Source organism: Dysidea avara, chromosome 4, assembly GCF_963678975.1.
Source record: "Dysidea avara chromosome 4, odDysAvar1.4, whole genome shotgun sequence".
Lineage (NCBI taxonomy): Eukaryota > Metazoa > Porifera > Demospongiae > Dictyoceratida > Dysideidae > Dysidea > Dysidea avara.
In genome coordinates, this window is record NC_089275.1 from 21,149,477 (window position 1) to 21,170,905 (window position 21,429).

Here is a 21,429-nt window from a genome sequence, read left to right on the forward strand (position 1 = left end):
TGGTGATGCGCACAGCAGTCTGATCCGGCATTGGTATTGCCTACACCCACTTAGTAAAGTAATCTTGGATGATGAGTAGATAGCGATTGTTGTGATATGATATCGGTACCTGAAGCACATCTATGGCAACCATCTCCCATGGCTTACCCACAGGAACTGAAGACAGTGGAGCTTTCTGAGGAGAAGACAATTTGCAACTTGACATACAACACACTCATGACAGTATTTGTCTACATCTACTGACATACCTACCCAGTAAGGTTCACTTTGTAGCTGACTTAGTGATTCATCAGTTCCTAGGTGGCCAGTGGTAGGAGGATCATGATTCTTTTGTATAACTTGGTGATGGAGAGCTTTAGGAATTATCAGAACAGTTACAATGTCTGATGTTGGTCCTGGAGCATATTTACGATCAACAATACCATTGATCAAGAGTAACTGGTGGAAAATTTGACAATAACAGCATAGTGGATGTCTTCGCCAATGACAACCATTGAGGGTAGTTTGCAATGTTGCAAGTGGCTTAATCAACTGTTGAATGTATACTCATCCTTCTCTTGGGCCTCCTTCAGTTCTGCTGAGAATGGTGAAGGCTTTAAAGTAGTAGCAGCTGTAGGTTGAGAGCACATCATGGTGGTCTCAAGTCATGACAAAGCATCTGCATTCTGATTTTGTGAGACTTTCCGATAAACAATGGAGAAATCATATTCCTGAAGCCTGAAGGTCCATTGGCACAAGGGCCCCTCCATTTTCCAAGCACTCAACCACTGCAGTGGTGCATGGTCTGTGATTAGTTTGAAGTGGCGACTCAAGAGGTAGTGACGAAACTGTTTCGTGGCATAAACAATAGCTAGACATTCCTTCTGAATTGTACTATATTGCCGCTCTGCTTGTGTCAATGATCTGCTGCATACACTATCACTGTACCACTCTGTTCCAAAACTGCCCCCACACCCACTGAACTGGCATCTGTATACAATGAAAAAACATCAGCATTGGAGTCAAACTGTGGAAAGGATAAAATTGGTGCCGTGGACAGTCGAGTCTTCAGGTGGGCAAAAGCACATTTCCTTCTTTGTAAGCCAATGTAGTGGTGCTGCAATCTGAGCAAAGTGTGCAATGTAACGTCTGTAATAACTAGCTAGTCCTACGAATTGTTGAACTGTTGCAGCACTTGTGGGACATGGCCACGCAACAATGGCTTGGGTTTTTCTGCAATACCAGCTGCAGAAGAGACATGACTCAGACATGTTATTTGAGATAACCCAATGTGGCACTTCTTACCCTGGAGTGTTAGACCAGCCTCTTGGAGCCGCTGGAAGACCTTATGCAAGTGTTCATTGTGCTGGACAGGATCTGAGGAGAACACCAGTATATAATCAATATAAGTGGATGCAAAAGGTAAGTCTCTAAGGATTTTGTCCATCAATCTCTGAAAAGATGCTGGTTCCCCTGCTAAACCAAATGGCATTTGACAGAATTGATAGAGTCCCTGGGAAAAATGCTGTCTTTTCATGATCCTTAATTGAAACAGGGAATTTCCAATACCCAGACTGCAGGTCTAAAGTAGAAAAGACTGCTGAATTGGCTAATCGGTCTTGGACTTTATCTGGTAACAGAAGTGGGTATGCATCATTAGTGATCTTCTTGTTCAGTTCCCACAGTAATCAACACAAAGTTGAACGTCTCCTGTTTTCTTTCTCACAAATACGATAGGAGCCATCCAAGAGCTGTTGCTCTCTTCAATGATTCCTTGGTATAACATTACCTGCAGTTGTCTAATAACTTTATCTTTGAAGTGTGCAGGGATTCATCTCAGAGGTACTCTTGTTGGAGTTCCAGCAGTTGGTATGTAGTGATGAGCTACTGCTGTTCGTCCTGGTGATGTTCTGAATATCTCCTTGTATTCTCTCATGACGCACTCAAACATGGGGTTAGCACAACTAGGAAATTCAATTTGAACTGGTTCATCACACTTTGGCACAGTACACTCACCAATATTTTCCTCCGAGTGTTCTAGTCCTATGGAGCCACAATATCTTTCATGTACTTGCTGGTGTGCAGCCCAAATTGATCTGAGGACATCTGACACTTCAGTTGCTACAGCAGTATGAGTGTTCTTGGTCATCACAACAGGGGTATGACTGAAATTAAGAGTTAGTTGATGTTTCTACCGAAAGTCTATTCCTAGGATGACTGGGGTAATCAGCTTGTCAACCACCAAGAAGTCATGTGCAAATTTCTCCCCTTGTACCTAAATTGTAACCTTAAGACAGTAATGAATTGGAAACTTGTCTCCAGATGCTGTGACCAGCTGTATCTGTGGGAGTGGCATCTGAGATTCTATTTTAGAACTCTTGACAGTATCTTGCCTTACCAGTGACACTGCTGAACCAGAATCTAACATAATTTCTGTTGACTTTTTTTCCAAAGTAGGCCTGAATGACTGCTGCATCTGTTTTGATTGTAGCTACAGTAACTGTGGAAGTGGATGGGTCTACAGTTAGGTTTTGGGATGCCTGTGACCCATTCCAGATGTCCTTTCCCCATTTCCCTGCTGTGGGCACTCTTTTTTGAATGTGCCCAGGTTGCCCACACTTGAAACAGCCACGAGAAAATCTTGGTTGTTAAGGAGGACTAGGGCAATTTCGTTGCATGTGGCCTAAGCCTTGGAAGTTAAAGCATTGTACTGGTCCTGGACGATACCGTGAGTTAGTTGACTTGAGTGGTTTCACATGGCTGCTGGAGGCTTTGTGTGTGTGTGTTTGTGTGTGTGTGTGTGTGTGTGTGTGTGTGTGTATGTTGTATAATATCTGCCACATTTTAAGGAGTCAGCTAAATTATCATTCATTTTAGCAGTTGAATGTTCTGTTGATCCTTTGATTACTGAATTGTGGTAATCTCTTTTGACTCCTGATTGTTAGGATGTTCCAGTAGCTGTTTTTGATGCCTTGTCAGCTGCCAAAGCTTCTGTATCCAATATCAATTCTACCACCTTTAAGAACAACACCCACAAACACTTGCATGCCTGTCACACCAACCATTGAGAGACCCAGCTTGAGTCATTGACTGTTCAAAATAAATTTTTGGACATAATTACTTTGGAGCAGTGATGTCCTCTATGGAGGAGGCTGATGTGTGGTCTACCTGAAAACAACTGTCTTTTCTCTGGGTGTGACACCCTTCCTACCCCAATGAATTTGGCTCAATAGAACATAATTGTAACCTCTTTGTTGCTCGAACCAGCCTACAACCAACCATATTTTAACTTTTACCATGACTCAGTCCTACAGGTTTTTGTTCATGGCCTACAGAAGAATGTACCACCTTGTTATAAACTTTATGCTGATCTCCCTGATCACTTGGCTAGCACTAGCCTACCAAGCACTGTTCCACCAAGCTTCTCATCATCATCAAGTAGGCCGGGTATAGTTTTGATTTCTGATGATGGCATTATCTTACTGGAACTGTCAGTTGTTACCAGTACAGAACAACACTTTGCAGCTGCCAGCTCCAGGAAAGTAGCTCGTTATGGTCCTTTACTTTCAGACCTTGAGCGTACTGGCTTATTTGTTGAACTAGTTACAATTGAAGTTAGGTATATAGGTCACTTCTTGCCATCAACATTGTGGGATATTATGGAACTTTTAACTGTTTTTTAGTTAATGTTGTAATTGTGTATACTGTAATTTACAGTTTTGTCTTGCCAGGGATCCTGTATTTCAGGTAGTTGTGGACCCCTGAGTCTAGGCCCCCCTTACCTTACCTTGTAGCTATTCCTGTATGTTATCATTGTCATTATGTTCACTACTACTGTTGTAAGGGCTGCTGCGTGAGAAACTCCATTTGGTCCATTAAACAAGTTACTTCATTTGGCTGATTGGGTACAGAAGAAATCCCTGTAGCAGCTACACTTTGCAGCAGGTCCTGGTTGTTGATCATCATTAAAAGGTGAGCCCGTTCCACCACCTTGTCGAGTTCATTCATCTCACCTGTCGCATGTAGCTGCAGACTAATTGTGGTTGGTAAACCTGTCAAAAACTGATGAATAAACATCTGTTCACCAGCTTTCTTGTCTAATCCGGGCAAGAAATAGTGAGTTATGAGGCTTTAAAATATCCCATATATTTATTATGGGCGATTCAGGCACGCAGTCATGTTTACAACATGAAAACATGCTTGTTCCAGTACAAAACCATTGGGAGTGAACACATGGTCACCTCTTTGATATTACTATATTTGGCAGGGGCTCAGGTGAACGCATACCGACTACAGCTACAAAATAGTGCCTTCAGTAATGCCCCTTTACACACTGAATCTCTTGCAATTAGTTATGCTTATCATAGTCATATCATGCTTCAACACAAGTGATTATATAGCTAGACAATTGGGCCACCTCCTCACTCCCACTGTGAATAAATACAAACACAGCTATGGTGCATGGGTAGAAGTGTCCAGAAGTAGATGTAGTCCATTGTTATATGGTGTCTGGAATTTAAAAAAATACTCTATTGATCTAAGGAGCTATGAACAATGATGCATTAAAGTGCTCTATTGCAGCTTGCATTTTCTATTGACTGCTCTATTAGGGAGTATTGAACTATTTCCATGGTTTGAAATATCCACCTAATATTTGCTGGCATAGTACTCTAGCCTATTACACTCTTTATTATGCTGGCATATTTGATGCAGACCTAGAAACAACGAAGAAAAAGTTTAATCTATGAGATAAACATTACTTTTTATGCATGTATTTTTCAATTATCACAAATTCGCCACTGTAAACACAATTCATTACAGTTTCACTCCCCATAGTCTATCCCTGAATCTACATAGAGAGTAACTGCTTGCAGTTGCAGCATGCAACTATGTCTAATGGTAACAGTTGAATTATGCAACTTGAGAAATTCTTCTATACGTGAATGTTTACTACACAATATTGGCTTATACTGCAGAAATGTCTAACTGCTTTATAAAGGTATTATTATGTATGCAATTGTTGTAACAAGAAATATGTACCTCTGCAAATGTAATAATGCACATGCATATTGGTGTATTCAATAGTGTAAAGTACAGATCAATCCCATATAATTTGAAATTTGTATACTTTCCATGCAGGCACTAAATTTTGACAGTCAAGTTATGTGTAATGTTGTAGTGCTAGTGCTTTTGGTGCTCATTTCATGGAAGGAGGCAAGTTGTTCCACTGTTATTCCAATTAATGAACAGCCAAAGTGTCAACAGCATGTGCTCACTCAATGTAGTGGTCTAAACTACAGCACAGCACTCCGTAATTTCAGAGGACAGAGTAATCCAACTGACATTGAAAATGAATTTTTGCAGTTTGAAATTTTGTTCCGATACAACTGCTCAAATGCTTTATTGGTTTTGTTATGTTCTGTATATGCTCCTATTTGTATCAGTGATCATGATGGCAAATCAGTTATTCTTAAACCATGTAGAAACCTATGTGAACATGTTTATGATGGCTGCACTCTAATATTCCAAGAATTTAACTATCCATGGCCTGTTTTTTTGGAGTGCTCAAAATTTCCTAGTCGTAATGACAGTGATGAACCATGTTTTGGTCCACCAGATCCTATGACAATACCATATCCAGATTTGGTATCCCCAAATTCCACTATCCCATGTGAGTTAATGCAGTATAATTATGTATGTATTTACATGAAAATATGTTTGGCTGAACTGTTATATGCACATAATGACTGGGCCTGCAAAAATAGGGCATGTGGGCACATAATGTTTGCCTATATTACTTTTCAAATTTCTATCACTCATAACTTTTTATACCATCATGCTATTGCAATGCAATTTTCATCGCTTAGTAAGCATTTAATTGGCTTTATGATACAAGTTCCTATACTGAGATATAACCTGCTGTGTGACGGTGTGTAGTTTGTGCTCACATGCCCTGTTTTTGCAGGCCTGGTCACATTATATAGATGCCAATACAATTCATTTTCATATTAATTGTATATTCTACACAATTATACCACTGCAGCCTGCTTGACTTATTGTGACCACTTACTTATAATTGTGACCTGATTTTGCATAATCTTACCTTTTGACACAAAGTAAAGTTTCAGGAATAAATGAGAGAAAATTTTCAACATAATCTTACAGCAATATTTCTAACTGAATTTTGGGAAAACATTCCTAATCGCACATTAGAAGCTTCAAGATAAGCATGCAGTTTTAAAGAATTCAAGTCAGCATAACTTGCCAAGGATAACTAGCATGCACATGAAATTTACACAAGAGGTGCATCAATCTATTACCTTTCAGACCATGTCCAGTACTTGTAGCTGCTTTGTAGAGTTTCCCACCAAATCAAACAGTATGGTAGTACTGTTTAAGTAGGGATCGCCATTAAAATTTTGCTGGACACTCAAAATTCCATCTTTAAAATCACCCTAGAGACATTTTACGTGATGAAAATGACCTTACAGAATAGTACTAGTCCATATAATATATAAAACAGCATTGAATATAACAAAACATTTACAGGTGGCCAGATACAGAATTTTTAGAAATTGCCAAAACTTGAATTTTAGTCTCATTGCCTCACTGTCTGCCTCACTCACCACAGTCGCAAGGCTAGAGGTCAGACAAAACAATGCACAGCCACCATTTTATGCCACAATAACAAACTCACCAGTGGGATGTACCTTTTGGGGTTCCAACGAATGTAGACCCTTCTTTTCTTTAATCTTCAATCAGGCTGCTTGTCTTCTTCATCCAACGAAACCATCTCGAGGCATTAATTTTCTGTACCAACGCTTTCTTTCAGCAGCATAATTATATAGATGCCACAGAATTATTTCAGAGCTGGATTTTAGAAGCACTTCAGTCCTATCGCTACTATAAGATATATACGTATACCTTGGATTTGCCAACATTCCCAAAATGTATAAACTATATGGAGTACTAAAAATTTCAAAGATAAAATTTTTTCTGGTAACTCCCAAAACCACAAAATCAGCAAAAGACCCCCCCCCCCTTAAAAGATTTATGATATTTGGTACTAGCTAGATATCTACAAGTTTGTGATTGGAATCCCGTTCGCGACCGCGTTGCAATTAAAGATCTACTTAGACTAATAGCGATAGAGTATGGAGGCCAAACCTCTTAACAATCTAGCTGTTTACTTAACAGTAAACAAAATGACCTCACCCCAAATTAGTCTAGCTGCACACCTCTTGGTTAACTCAAGATATACTCTAATACAACAGTCACTCTAATAAAGTGTTAATTATACAACCAAGTACTAAGAATAAAGAGATGTGGTTAAACATAAACAATTAATTAATTAATGTTCTCAAAAACTATGAGGCTTAGAGACATAAACTAATTGGGGATAGATTCGCCTGTGAATGAAGGCACAACCGTATAATAAGTAACGGCAGTTTAAGTTTTCTATGTAATGTTTTCTATATAACGCTATCCATAGTAACATCTCATCAGTACCTGGCAACTAGTTCAAACACAATACGCATTAGTTACAATGCATTTCACTCGTATAACCGGTTTGAGTGTACAGCAACCAGTTTATATGCGGTACGAGTAGCAATAAATATTGAACTTGTATTTCACTCATTATACAACCAAGTTCTAAAGATAATAGGGAATGCAGTCAGACTTATGTCATAAATAATGAATGGCTGACTTGATGAATTAATGTATGCAAAAACTACAAGGCGTACAGACATGCACTAACCGGCGATAGTATTGCCATTGAACAAAGGCACAAAAGTACAATGCTTACTCATTTTCATGCTGGTGACTAAAAAGCCATATAATACACACTACAAAACAGTCAGTTAAGGTGGCCACACTCGACACGAATGAAGTTCACCATGCCAGCTGCAAAAGACAACAAGAGGAAGAAAATTAATATCAGTATGTTTGTTTGTTTGTGTTGTTTACTTGTATTAATCCTTCCACCTGGCTTACTAGGCTCTGGTTGGCTTGGCTGTCTGTAAATGTATTGTAAACAGCATGGTATGTATTAATGTTTGCTTGTACTGTTTACTTGCATTGTACATGTTGCCTTCACCTGGCTTACTAGGCTCTGGCTGGCTTGGCTGCACGTGTCTTTCTTTATCTGGCTCACCTGGCTTGCATACTCTTAACTACTACAGTATTGTGTATCTCCTACAAGTTATGTATGTATATAGTGTGCACCCATCACTGTGTCATTGCCACACCACTGATGAAACCCATTTAGCTATATACCAGTAATCTCTAGGTGATACTGTGCTGTATATTGGCTACATATATAGCTGAATATTTTCCATCGTTGGTGATGTTGCCAGTAATGTACGTATTGCTGCATACAATATTACAATAATGTATAACTCTCTCCTGTATGTTTTGTATGCATAGATATCATGTATACATCACTGTGCCATTGCCACACCAACAATGTACCAGCACTTAGCTACTGGTGGCCAATTACGATGCCACTATTGTGTTATATCTGTCACTATTGTGCCATATTGAGTTGATTTGGAATAATAATCATTTAGATCACCTAGTCGCGTGTATAACCTCACCAGGGGATTGTCACGTTGGTGTATGTACTTAGTTGTATGTGATCCGGTCCTAGTTATACAACCAAGTACTAACAATAATAAGAAATGTGGTTAAAATTATGTTATAAATAAATACTAATTAATAATTAATGTTCTCTAAAACTACGAGGCCTAAAAACATGTACTAACCGGGGATAGATTCACCTGTGAACGAAGGCACAAATGTATAATACTTAGGCCAGTTTGTGCTGATAACTTGAATGGACATGTAATTCTATATAACGTTCAGTACAAAGCCGCTAATTAAGTGCCACGCCTGGTTTACTTCACTATTCACGATGACCACAGTGGAAGGATTAGCGACCTTGGAGAAAGGCCATTGGACTACTGATTGTTTGTGGCTAGTACCTCTTTATTTGCTAAGTTGTTTTCAGATGGAACAGTGAGTTTTCAGTCACCATGACAGGAGATGCCAGTGGATGCCTTCCGCGAGTATGTTTTCATGTTACATGGTTGTTTGTTTGTTGTGTATTTGTTTGTTTGTATTATTTTGTATACTTCGAATTCTGTTCATCCTTCACCTGATTTGCTAGCTGAATTATTCCATCTTCAGTGTAGCTACATTGTTGCATACAGTTCTACAGTATAATGTGCATTTCCTGTATGTTGTGTTATACATCATTATGCCATTGCCACACCATTGATGTACTGGCACTCAGCTACCAGTAGTTTCGCTTGGTCGAGCCATTGGGTCTGGCAGGCCATTGTGTGGAGAAAGCACAGGTTTTAGGTGATAAGTTTGTATGATAGTCATACAGTGTAGCTCTCAACTTGAAGCCTTTCAGTGCCAGGATTGAGTGAGATCACTGACATGCACTTTGAGATGAAACTGTATAGACACTGTCATAATTAATTACATCCCATGCAACCTGATGGAGATAACAAACACAACATACACAAAATGTGCCCTTAGGCAGATAATTGCTGTGTGGTTGTACTTACTACTCTCTATTTACCCACATACCTTAAACTATAATATTGTGTCTATTATTATGTAGTTACAGTCTCCAATGCTACCACACACTGTAATTATATGTACTTGTCCTTGGTGGCATATCCATTATATTCTGGTATTGGATTTTTATCCTATGAAGGCACTGCCATTTTTCACAGTGATCAGCTACTGTGCATGCAGCTGTTTGTTCCCAAAATTCATCGTATTCTATCCATGGCATCATGTGATCATTTTAGGACATATGGCCTAACTCATATTAAAAATAACTCAAGTGACAGATAGGTGAAATACTCTGCTGAGCCTGCCTCTTTTATCATTAAGGTCTACTCTTGGCAACTCCAGCAGCCATGTCTTAATCCAGTAGCCTGATCCATCTTCATTAAACAACTGGTATTACACGAGGAGAATGACGCAAATTTTGTAAACTTTATGGACTGTTTTGCTTGCAGGCATGAGATTCAATACTATAGATGTGTGAGCATGCACTTACACCTTGACTTGTGAGAATCATGCAGGAGGGGTGACAATGTGGTCTTCAGACTGTAAATGCATCACTCATGTTCACTGTATGTGACTATGTGCTACTGTGTATGTGCATCTTTTCCACCCACACACACTGTACTGGTAATGCATACACTGTTTGTACATACCCTATTAATAGATTGTCCCATTGGTGGTTGTACTTGGTTGTATGTGCCCAGGCCTATATAGATAGTAATAATAATAATAATACTGTAATATTAATATCTAAACTAAAACAGCCAAGCTGTAAAAAAAGAGTGTGGCCCCCAAAAAGGCCAAGGTGAAAAAAGATGTGAAATCCAAGGTGGCAGCCAAGAAATGGCTGTAATTCACCTGAATTGTCGTAATTAAAATTTTGCCATTAACCTACCATCACAGCCATTTCTTGGCCGCCACCTTGGATTTCACATCTTTTTTCATCCTGGCCTTTTTGGGGCCTGCACTCTTTTTTTACAGCTTGGCTGTTTTGGTTTAGATATCACTTCTTTTTGTATTGCAAGCCACAAAGCTGGCCATAAACTGGCTTTGGTGCTTCCTTTTAACTTGTTTTTTTTTCTTTACTGTAGGAATTGTGGAACAAAGGAAGTAATTGTGTGTATAGCTTTTGCCTGATTAAATAATTTTTTTTGTATATTTAACACTGAATGATTATCACATACTGTAATTAATAAGGTGACTTCTTACATAACTGAACTGTAGCTGGAACTCCTATTGTTTGTAGCTGACTCTTTTCAGGGTGATTTGTTTCTAACTGAACTCTCTACAGGGTGATTTGTTTCTAGCTGTACTCTCTACAGGGTGATTTGTTTGCTGCTGAACTCTCTACATGGTGGTTTCTTTGTGGCTGAACTCTTTACAAGGTGACTTGTTCTAGCTGAACTCTCTACAGGGTGATTTATTTGCAGCTAAACTCTCTACAAGATGATTTGTTTCTGGCTGATCTCTCTATAGTGTAACTTGTTTGTAGCTGAACTCTCTACAGGATGGTTTCTTTGTAGCTGATCTCTCTACAGGGTGACTTGTTTCTAGCTGATCTCTCTACAGGATGACTTGTTTCTAGCTGACCTTTGGATGACTTGTTTGTAGCTGATCTCACTACATGGTGACTTGTTTCTAGCTGAACTCTCTATAGGGTTACCCATTTGTAATTGAACTCTCTACAGGATGGTTTCTTTGTAGCTGATCTCTCTACAGGGTGAACTTGTTTCTGGCTGAAGATGGCTTGTTTGCAGCTGAACTCTCTACAGGGTGATCTGTTCATAGCTGAACTTACAGGGTGATTTGTTTGCAGCTGAACTTTTTATGATGATTTCTTTGTAGCTGAACTCTCTACAAGGTAACTTCTTCTAGCTGATCTCTCTACAGGGTGACTTGTTTGTAGCTGAACTATCTACAGGATGATTTGTTTGTAGCTGAACTCTGTACAAGGTGATCCTTCTAGCTGATCTCTCTACAGGATGCCCCTTTCTAGCTGATCTCTCTACAGGGTGATCTGTTCGTAGCTGAACTCTCTATAGAGTGTCTTGTTTGCAGCTGAACTCTCTACGTGGTGGTTTCTTTGTAACTTAATTCTCTATAAGGTGATGTCTTCTAGCTGATCGCTCTACAGTGGATGACTTGTTTCTAGCTGATCTGTATATAGAGTTATAACTTTCTCTATAGAGTTATAACTTGTTTGTATAGCCGAACTCTTTACGGGGTGGTATTTTTGATTGGTTGCTGAACTCTCCAGCTACACAGTGACTTGTTTGTACTGTAGAGTAACTTGTTTGTAACTGAACTCTCTACAGAGTGACTTGTTGTAGCTGAACTCTCTACAGGGTGACTTGTTTACAGCTAAACTAAAAAATAATAAAAAACTCATAATGTTCTAAATCTCTATAGCAACATATTTGTAGCTGAACTGTCTACAGGGTGACTTGCTTGTAGCTGAATTGTCTATAAGATTAACTGTTTGTAGCTGAACTCCCTACAGAATAACTTGCAATGTAATATATTCCATAATGGAGTAAGTTATAAACGTAGCTGACTGCTCTATTAGGGTGACTGTTCTATTAGAGTATCTCGATCTCGCATTTGCTACACGTAGTTGGCTTTGGAATCATAACTCAGTGGTTTGTAATCCGATTCTGCTGTACTACTGCAAGGACTTTCTATGCCAATTATTCCAGCTACACACCAATTTTCAGCTCATTGCTCTAAGCGGTTTGCCTGGTAGGCGTGAAAACCAATAGTTTTTTATTCATAAAAATCGATCGCGTAATTGTGACACAGGTTGGGTTTTGTGTCATATCACGATGGCCTTTAACTGGATTCCTTTCAAACCACAAAAAGGCACTCCTACGATAGTTACTCCATTTACATAGCAATTTTCAGCTCATTCCTTCAAGGGGTTTACTCTGTGGGCATGACAGACCTTCGACCTTATTTTACACAAATAATCGGTAATAACTCCGTGAATGTTCATCGGATTACTACCAAACATGGTACTGGAATTCACCTTAATGAGCCCTTTAAGTGTGCCAAATTTCAGCTTGATCCGAGCACGAATTCGTGTTTTATGGCGGATTTTGCGAAGTGTGCGAAAAGAAGTAGAAGAAGGGAAAAAACGAAAAAAAATCCCAAACTTTGGCCACTCGTATCTCGGAAATGGCTGGAGCGATTTTCTTCAAATGTGGAATGTTGACTCCCCTACCTAGCCGGCACTTCTGTAGCAAATTTGGTGTCAATCGGATAAGGGATCACAGAGCTACTGCAAAGGTGTGAAAATCGCGTTTTCTTTCTTCTTGTTAATATATTCACGGTGTGGCGCGCCGGCTTCTTGGGCCGCACGACTCACTACCGTGCGTAAGTGTACCCGTGCAAAATGCGCTTGATAGTATGACCATCGTTATGTGCTATTGTGTGAATACACTTACATTTGAACATAAAATACCAATAAAGACATGATTGTGGCATAGCTACTGATTTGCACACATAATTACTTCAAGGGTGTGTTGCACACTATCATCTATAATGTCATGCATCATTGGTGGTGACATGGCAGAGTGACTGATATCATGGTTTTGATAATAAAGACACTCAATGTAGTTATTATGTTGTGTATAATGCATGATAATCTAACCCATTGGCAGTATTGTGATTCAGCTTCCACCATGAATATGTGTTGGGATTTATGCTCATCGCTATTATAAATATCAAGACACACGGTAGTACCGTATACGTGGTACATTTGGCAATCATTAAATTTGGCGAATTGGAGCAGAATGGAAATTGGCGAACATTTAGTTTGGCGAATTGGTGAAGAATGGAAATTGGCAAACACTAATTTAGTTTAACGAACTATTTCACGGTCGCTTCTCACTTGAGAGTATGGAGCCCTACGAGAGTGAACAAGTTGTTCGTGGTCATCATGTTTATAAAAGCATGTGGACGCCGTTTATCGGAGAAGAATTAATTTGCCACCAGGAAAGTGGAAACAGAAGCGATCCATTTGCAGTGGCAGTATTGAAATCAGCCTCCTCAGATTCATCCATGGTTGTCGGCCACGTGCCCCGAAAGATTTCTGCTGCTTGCAGTGTATTTTTGGAGTTGGGGAGAATTGAATTCATTGTACTATAATGGGACCAAGACAGTACTTGACAGATTTAAGACAGGGAGGCCTCGACGTGCCATGTAAGCTAACGTTCACTGGTGTTAACCCCCACCTGTCCAATGTGGCAAGGCTTGTCAAGCGCTTTGAAATTCCAAGGAAGAGAAAATTACCAGTAGATGGAGAACACAGAGGTAACAAGGAAGAATTACATCCTAGTAAAAAGCAAAAAGATGTTGCCAGAGGTTGTTTGTGTAGAAGATGTTCCGATAACTGATGAGCGAGATGCATGATCAGTGGGTCAATTTCAACAGGAAAGTGCTCAGTATTGCAGATAGAGAAACTATTGTGAAAGGTGGGTGATAATATTCATAACTGAGGTGTGTCATATAAAATATTTTATTACAGGGTTAATGTTGAATGATAAGCATATCAACTATTCACAGGAGATTCTTAAAGCCCAGTTTAAACGTTCTGGTATTGTTGGATTACAGTCTACATTATTTTTCAGTATTCAAACCAGTACGGTATCCAGTGATAAGTACCTGCAGATCATCCACTGCCGACAAAATCATTGGATTGTGGCATCATCCATCACATCTTACCCAGTAGTCTCCATAATATGATTCGCTATATGAGTCAGTTGATGAGCCAACATTAAATAAAATAAAGGAACTGTTTGGAGCATATATCACTGTTAAGATAGCTGCCGGTAGTCCCAAACAAGAAGGTTTTGTGGATTGTGGGCTATTTGCTATAGCCACTAGCATTTCACTAGCCTATGGAAAGTAACCACCAAAGTATGTGCAAAATTTTATGAGAACACATTTGATTAATTGCATTGAGAATTGCATGTTTGTTGAATTTCCTAGTGTTTGCTGAAACTTTATTCTATTAGTGCTGAACAAAACAATATATCTACACATACTGGTATTTATAAGCACAACTATACTGTATAATACTATAAGTATGTGGCAGTACTTTTACAGTTTAATGGCATCCAGTATTCCAGCCTTTCTAAATCCATTTGCTACAATCTGTGGCTTTGTTTCCATGCTTCCATAATCCACTTAGCACTAGGGATTTTCATCACCCCAAGGTTTACATCGACTTTGACTTCTTGAACTGATGACGTCTTCAACTGCTTGCTGACTTCCTTAGCATACCATGATTGAAAATTATCCCTAAGGCGATCCTTCATGGGCTTGTTAATTGCAATATCCAATGGCTGCAACTCGTCAGAACAATTGGCAGGAATCTGTACTGTACAAATGTTGTGAGTAGCGAGCAATGAAAAAATTGCATTAGTAGTCTGCCCACGGAATCCATCATAGATGGCAAGTGCAGGGTAGTTGTCTTGTAAACCCAATTCTTTTCTTTTACGGTTGACAAAAGGAATAATGATTTTTTCGAGATATCGCTTCATTGTATCCTCATTAGACCAATGATTGTCAGGTATGCCAGATATCCCAACCAGGTGGAAAAGTCACATCAGGATGGTACCTCATCGTTTTTCCTTTATAGATCAACTGGGGTGGGAGGTATTCACCCATTGCATTGGCTGCCAACATGGCAGTTATTTGTCGCTTATCATCAGAGTGTGCAATTGGTACCACTTTGGCTCCTGCTTTGTGCATCGTCCAGTTCCCAGTTGGAATAATTGACAGCCCAGTTTGATCCCAGTTAAATATTAAATCACTTGGGATGTTCCTCATCACTGCTACTGCAACAAAAAACACCTCCTTAATTTCATCAAATTCTGAAATTGTAGTTTTCCCTGCTGTTGAACATTTTCTCTTCACGTATCCCATTCGATCTAATGTAGACCTAGCCCAACTTTTGGTGATATTAATATGACCACCATAAAAATGTCCATCATGCTGCCTAAGCTTGGTTACATCTCTTGCTGCCACAATCCCTTCAGCTGCTGCCATCACTACAGTTACATTAACAACAGTGCCCGTCAATCTAAGAGACTCGATATACTCTTGGACAGCAGCGTCCATTTCCTCACCAAGTTTCAAGGGCCTTTTCCTCTCCTTTGTCTCAAGAGTTTCTACTGTCACTGCTTCTCCTGCTTTCTTTGAATCTTTAGACGCTTCTTCATAAGCTTCGCTTAGTGTGTCCAAATATTTTAGGTGACTTTAACTGCCTGGCTGTCGATTCATTGATTGGGATCTTCCACAGTGGACTGAAATGAGTTGCAGCTTTAGTCGGACCGTGGTCCACAGCGTATTTCCCAATTTGAGCTCTCTGTCGTTTGGAGTAAGTGTTGTACTTTCCTCTATCTGTGGACTTCGACACTTCCATAGCTTTGTCTATAGCTTCGTCAGCCATTTTAATTTCCTTGGGCACAGGTAATACCGGTAATTTCTTGTCATCTTCGTCCTTGTTCACCCTCCTAAAGTACTTGTATAACGCCATGTGCTCCGGAACGTGGATTCACGTGGTGATAGTAATTAAGGTTTGGCGGTGATTTTAATTTGGCGATTGGCGCAGAATTTGCCAAACCGCCAAATTAAAATCACCGCCAAATGTACCACGCATACGGTATGTCGTGCGGTCCAAGAAGCCGGCGCGCCACACCATGAGTATATTGACAGGAAGAAAGAAAATGCAATTTTCACATCTTTGTAGTTCCGTGATCCCTTATCCGATTGGAACCAGTTTCACTGCCGAGGTGTCTGCCAGGTAGGCCACGTCATATACCAAATTTGAAGGAAATTGCCCCAGCTTTTTTCGAGATATGAGTGGCCAAAGGTTCATTTTACTTTCTTCAGTTTTTTCTTCTTAAGCCGTAGGGGGCTACGGAGGCTTCGATTTCTTTTCGCACACTTCCAAACAAGTGTAAAATTGGGAGATCGAGATACTGTAATAGAGCAGTCACCATGGGGTAAAAAAGGTGTATAAAAAATGTCGGAAAAAACAACTGATCATGAGCAGAGTTTAAACCAAGGGCCTCCATACCTATCGCCTGCATCCTTAACCACTGAACCACTGCTACCTTGGCTGATCACTTCACTTAATTTCTACCTTATAAATGAAAATTCTAGCTTAATAAATAAAACTGATCTACCAATAGAAAACCTAGATTGTTGTAGAACATTCTATGTGTGTTCTATTAGATGATTTTAGCGAAAGCAAAAACATGCGCTCTATTAGAGCATTAGCACCATACTATTGTTACAACACTTTGAGGCTCAGTCTAGTAGCTACTTCATCAAATTGGAGCCATTTTCATATTGATTAGTGGTATATTGGTAGTATTAACTTAGTATCGCCCCCAGGAAGTCTGTGAGCAGACTAGTATGACCGACTCACATCATCATCATCATCATTATCATAATAAGTGCTATGCTAACAAAACTTGTGATACAACAGGCAGGATTTGCTTTGTTTAAAGTTATGCAACTGCATCTTTTCATGTTTGCATGAAAATTCGATACTCTAATGGAACAGTCACTGCAAAATTGAATGTTCTAGTCAATGCTATGGTCTGACATAGTGTCCTTTGGCTTCTACAAGAATTATAGGAGCAGAGCATTGCTTGGTCCTTCACAGTTCTTCATTACATCAGGCTATTCTACTTTGGATGATCCCCTTTTCGCCTCCTGTGATAATGCACAATACAAGTGGAGTCCACATAAATCATGGGAACACTCAGCTCATTTTAGGGAAAATCTTGAGGAAAAGTATAATTGTTTCAAAAACACGCAAAACTTTTCAATATGAATATCCTACGATCATGCATAGACTACCCATTCACTTTCATATAAAACACTATAGTGGAAACATATATACATATAGACGTAATAAAACTTTATATTCAAGTATAGCCATCATGCATGCGTGAACTAGCAAATAATATTTGTGGCATATAGCATGTGTCCGAGGACACCCTTGTCTAAATTTTTTTCATCAATAATACTCATGGTTTCCTCTCTTTGTTGGTAGCTGTCTGAGATGAGTAGGTATTTTTCTGTATCACTTGTATGTTCCTGTAGCAGTTAGCTATGATCTGTAGATAAGAAGAAATAGTAAGCCTCAAAACCTTGGTTTTGAAAACACAAAAAGAAGTGAATTTCAAAATCCACTCAAAAACAGCCAAGCTACAAAAAAAAGAGTGCGGCCTCAAAAGCCTGGGTGAAAAAAGTTGTGAAATCAAAGGTGGCAGCCATGAAGGCTGCAATGATGTTAATGATAATAAATTTTATTAATGCACAGAGTCATTATAAAAATTTGCTAGCATTAACAGCATTGCAGCCATTTCATAGCCACCACCTTTGATTTCACTACTTTATCACCCAGGCTTTTGAAGGCCGCACTCTTTTTTTACAGCTTAGCTGTTTTTGAGTGGAGCATGACTCATGGTAGTCAGGTGCTTGGCCAAGAAACTACGAAGCACGCGCCCAATTAAAAGAAGCGGCCACTACTGTGAGTTATTTATGTGTAGGGACGGTTTCACAATATTAGCCCTGGATTATGCAATATCTCTCAATAGATTTATATTGTGTTACATAATAAATAAATCTTTAAATGTCATAGTAGTTTTCTTGCAACCAGTATTAGGCGCGTATTTAGACATATTCACTTTATTTCCCAACCTTGTGTTACACCTAGCATCACGTTGTACCAGTCAACCTAACCGTGTTTGTACAGTCCATCTAACACTGACATTATCTAGTTCTGGTTTGTCCATACGCATATTTTCTTCGTTCTAACCTCTAATCCCTACAATAACTTTTAAAGACTTGATGTGGACACAAACCAAAATGTATGATAAACAAGTTGTAAAAGCATGCAGAACTGTAAGTTCCCTGTGGAAGGCATTTTAAGCAGAAATCTTTTTAAATTCCATTTAGTGCCATGCCTCATGTGAGCGTTTAATTTATAAACAAGGTGTGAAAGCGTGAAGAACGTACAATCACAGCACTAGACTGAGAAGGTGTTTCAAATTTAATTCTTGTATTGCCACACCACACATGGTGTATTAAAATAAAATTGCTTAACCTTTGTGACTTGAAAATGTAAACTTCTGGTAGTACTCAAACAAACCAGCTTGTATATAGCATTACCCATGCCCACCCTAACAACAAGCAGTCACTCCCATTGTGGCTTTCATCATGCATGTCACTTAATACACTTGTTACATAACAAAAGACATCACATTAATTGGTTGTAATATTAACAATAAAATTCTGACAATAAAATAGTGACGTAACCTACAAATTAGTTACAACTGTACGCCTCATCCTGAAAGAGATCATCAATAACTGAGATGTAATGCTAAGATCTTACCAGGCCAGATGAATCTCATCATTGATCTGGGTATTAGTTTGGTTGTACAATTAGGAAACAACTGAGATTGTACCAGGACAGATGAATCTTGTTGCTGAGGTAACAGAAACATATATGGCAGACTATACTCTGTAACTTTCTCCTTCCTGATTCTAATACACAGATTCAGTCATACCTAAAATCTTCGCTTTGCATGTAAATGATACATTTGGGGACCTGGAAAGTCATGACACCCTTGAAGTAATACAAAATTCTTTAGTACACAGACCGACCTGGAGATCCGCACTGCATGTCCTTGATGTTACCACAGTGCATATACACTTAACAACTGAGAACTACAAGAAAACACATAACATTATAAAATTCCTCTGGATGTAAACTGACCTGAACCTTGATCTTACTTGCCAAGTTACATATGTACCACAACTGGTGCTGCTAGTGATCGAGAGAACCGCATGCTATGACCAATTACCTGTAAAATCGACAGGCAGGCATTAAATACAATACACCTAAAATCTAAGTCAATTTTTATGTAAATGACACATTTGGGGACCTGGAAATTCATGACACCCTTGAGGTAATACAAAATTCTTTAGTACACAGACTGACCTGGAGATCTGCTCTGTCCTTGATGTTAATTACCACAGTCCATGTACACTTGACAACTGAAAACTACAATATACATAATATTATAAAATTCCTCTGTATGTAAATTGAACTGAACCTTGATCTTACTCTGGGGAGAGAACCGCATGCTATGACCAATTCCTGTAAAATTGACAGGTGGGCATTAAAAACAATATACCTAAAATCTGTCACTTTATCATATTTGGGAACCTGAAATTCATGACACCCTTGAGGTACTACAGAATTCCTTAGTGCACAGACTGGCCTGGAGTACTGGCACATGGCTAATTAGTGTGAGGCGATGTGGCATCATATGCATCTTTCTTCACTCCTTGTTTCGTTACTGAACCTCCATCCTCTTTTCGTTACTGAACCTCCACGAAGAGCCTGAGTTCTCGGCTCTTTAATATCCATTCGACTTCTGGGCAAGCAATATACATAGCTACGCTTCACCAATCCAGATACAACGTGACAAAAGTTTATCATTTGTACTTCCCTCTCAAGACATATGGACTGCCATCAATAATTTATATAAACTGCATATCACGTGTGTTCACTCGAGGTATTACAGGGACTTTCCAAGAGATTTCCCCAAATAGGTCACGTGATCATTGTCAGTCAGTGGAGCTTTTTCTTAGTCATGGCTTTACAATGCGGTATGTGAACTGTCAATTGTCTGTGCGCTGCTGCATGAAGTTTTTTGTGTTTGTGCACTGCTGAAGAAATTTTTAATTTATATTATTCATACTTCCTTCTCAAGACATGGACTGCCGTCAATAATAATACCTATCACATGTGTTCACTTTTCACTTGAGGTGTTACTGTACAGGGACTTTCCAAGAGATTTCCCCTAAATAGGTCACGTCAGTCAGGTGGAACTTATTTATTTCCATTAATGCACCGTGGAGCTTGTGTACATGTTGTGGCTTTCATTAATCATTATGCACATACCACGGTGCAACAAAGTTTGTAACAGACAGAGGCGTAGGAAGCACGGGTGCAACGGGTGCTGGAGAATTTGTCTGCGCACGTCACAAAGTAATTAAAATAGATCACGTGATCAGACAAAAGGGATTCTGTGACGGTCACGATTATTACTTTGATGATTCCGATGTTGTAGCTCGCCATTGGCTAGCTGTTTAACACTAGTGCGATTATTTGATTCAGAAGAAGTATAGAAAACGATGGATTCACAATCTGACACAATGTCACATGTCTCCCATGTGCAGAGATGTATAGGATTGGAGTACAAGATTGCAACTAACATATTCCAGTTATAAAGTTTATGAAAGTGACGAAGACGAAGGTGATGACACAGCAAACACCGCTAGTAACAGTAATAATGTTGATAATATTGGATAAGAAGTGTGCACTTGTGTGTCAGTACCCAAGTACGTGTGTTTGGTGTACCCCTCCTCCCTGTTTATTGATAGTAGCTTTTACAGTTACAACAACAGAGAGATCCTTCTCTAATGTACAAAGTGTTAAGTAGTCTGGTAGTGCATGTTAACTGAACAACTTGTACGTAAATGCATCTGCTTCAGAACAGAATTGATGATTTAATTGTTAAAGCACCTACATTTAGCTAACACTAGGAAATAAATATAAGTGATATGTTACTATAAATAACGATTTTTGTATAATTCGGCAAAGGCCATTTTTCCATTCTAGAGTATACACAAAATATAATACATACTGAGACATTTATACCAGTACAATTGCAAGTAAATGTAATACAATGTTATATAGGGTTTTAATCCATATTTAGGTAGCTCCTGTGCTATGTGCATGTATGTGATCATTGTTTTGTCCTTAAATAT

At 39.1% G+C, this 21,429-nt stretch overlaps 1 protein-coding gene across 1 annotated transcript in view; it reads left to right on the forward strand.

Annotated features, from left to right (window-relative positions):
- Positions 1-21,429, forward strand: part of LOC136254264 (insulin-like growth factor 1 receptor) — a 250,582-nt gene that overhangs the window by 3,638 nt on the left and 225,515 nt on the right. The window contains exon 3 of the mRNA XM_066046928.1: positions 5,119-5,650. Coding sequence (XP_065903000.1) covers positions 5,143-5,650 — 508 coding nt within the window. The 5' untranslated portion in view covers positions 5,119-5,142. The remainder of the gene's footprint in view (positions 1-5,118; positions 5,651-21,429) is intronic.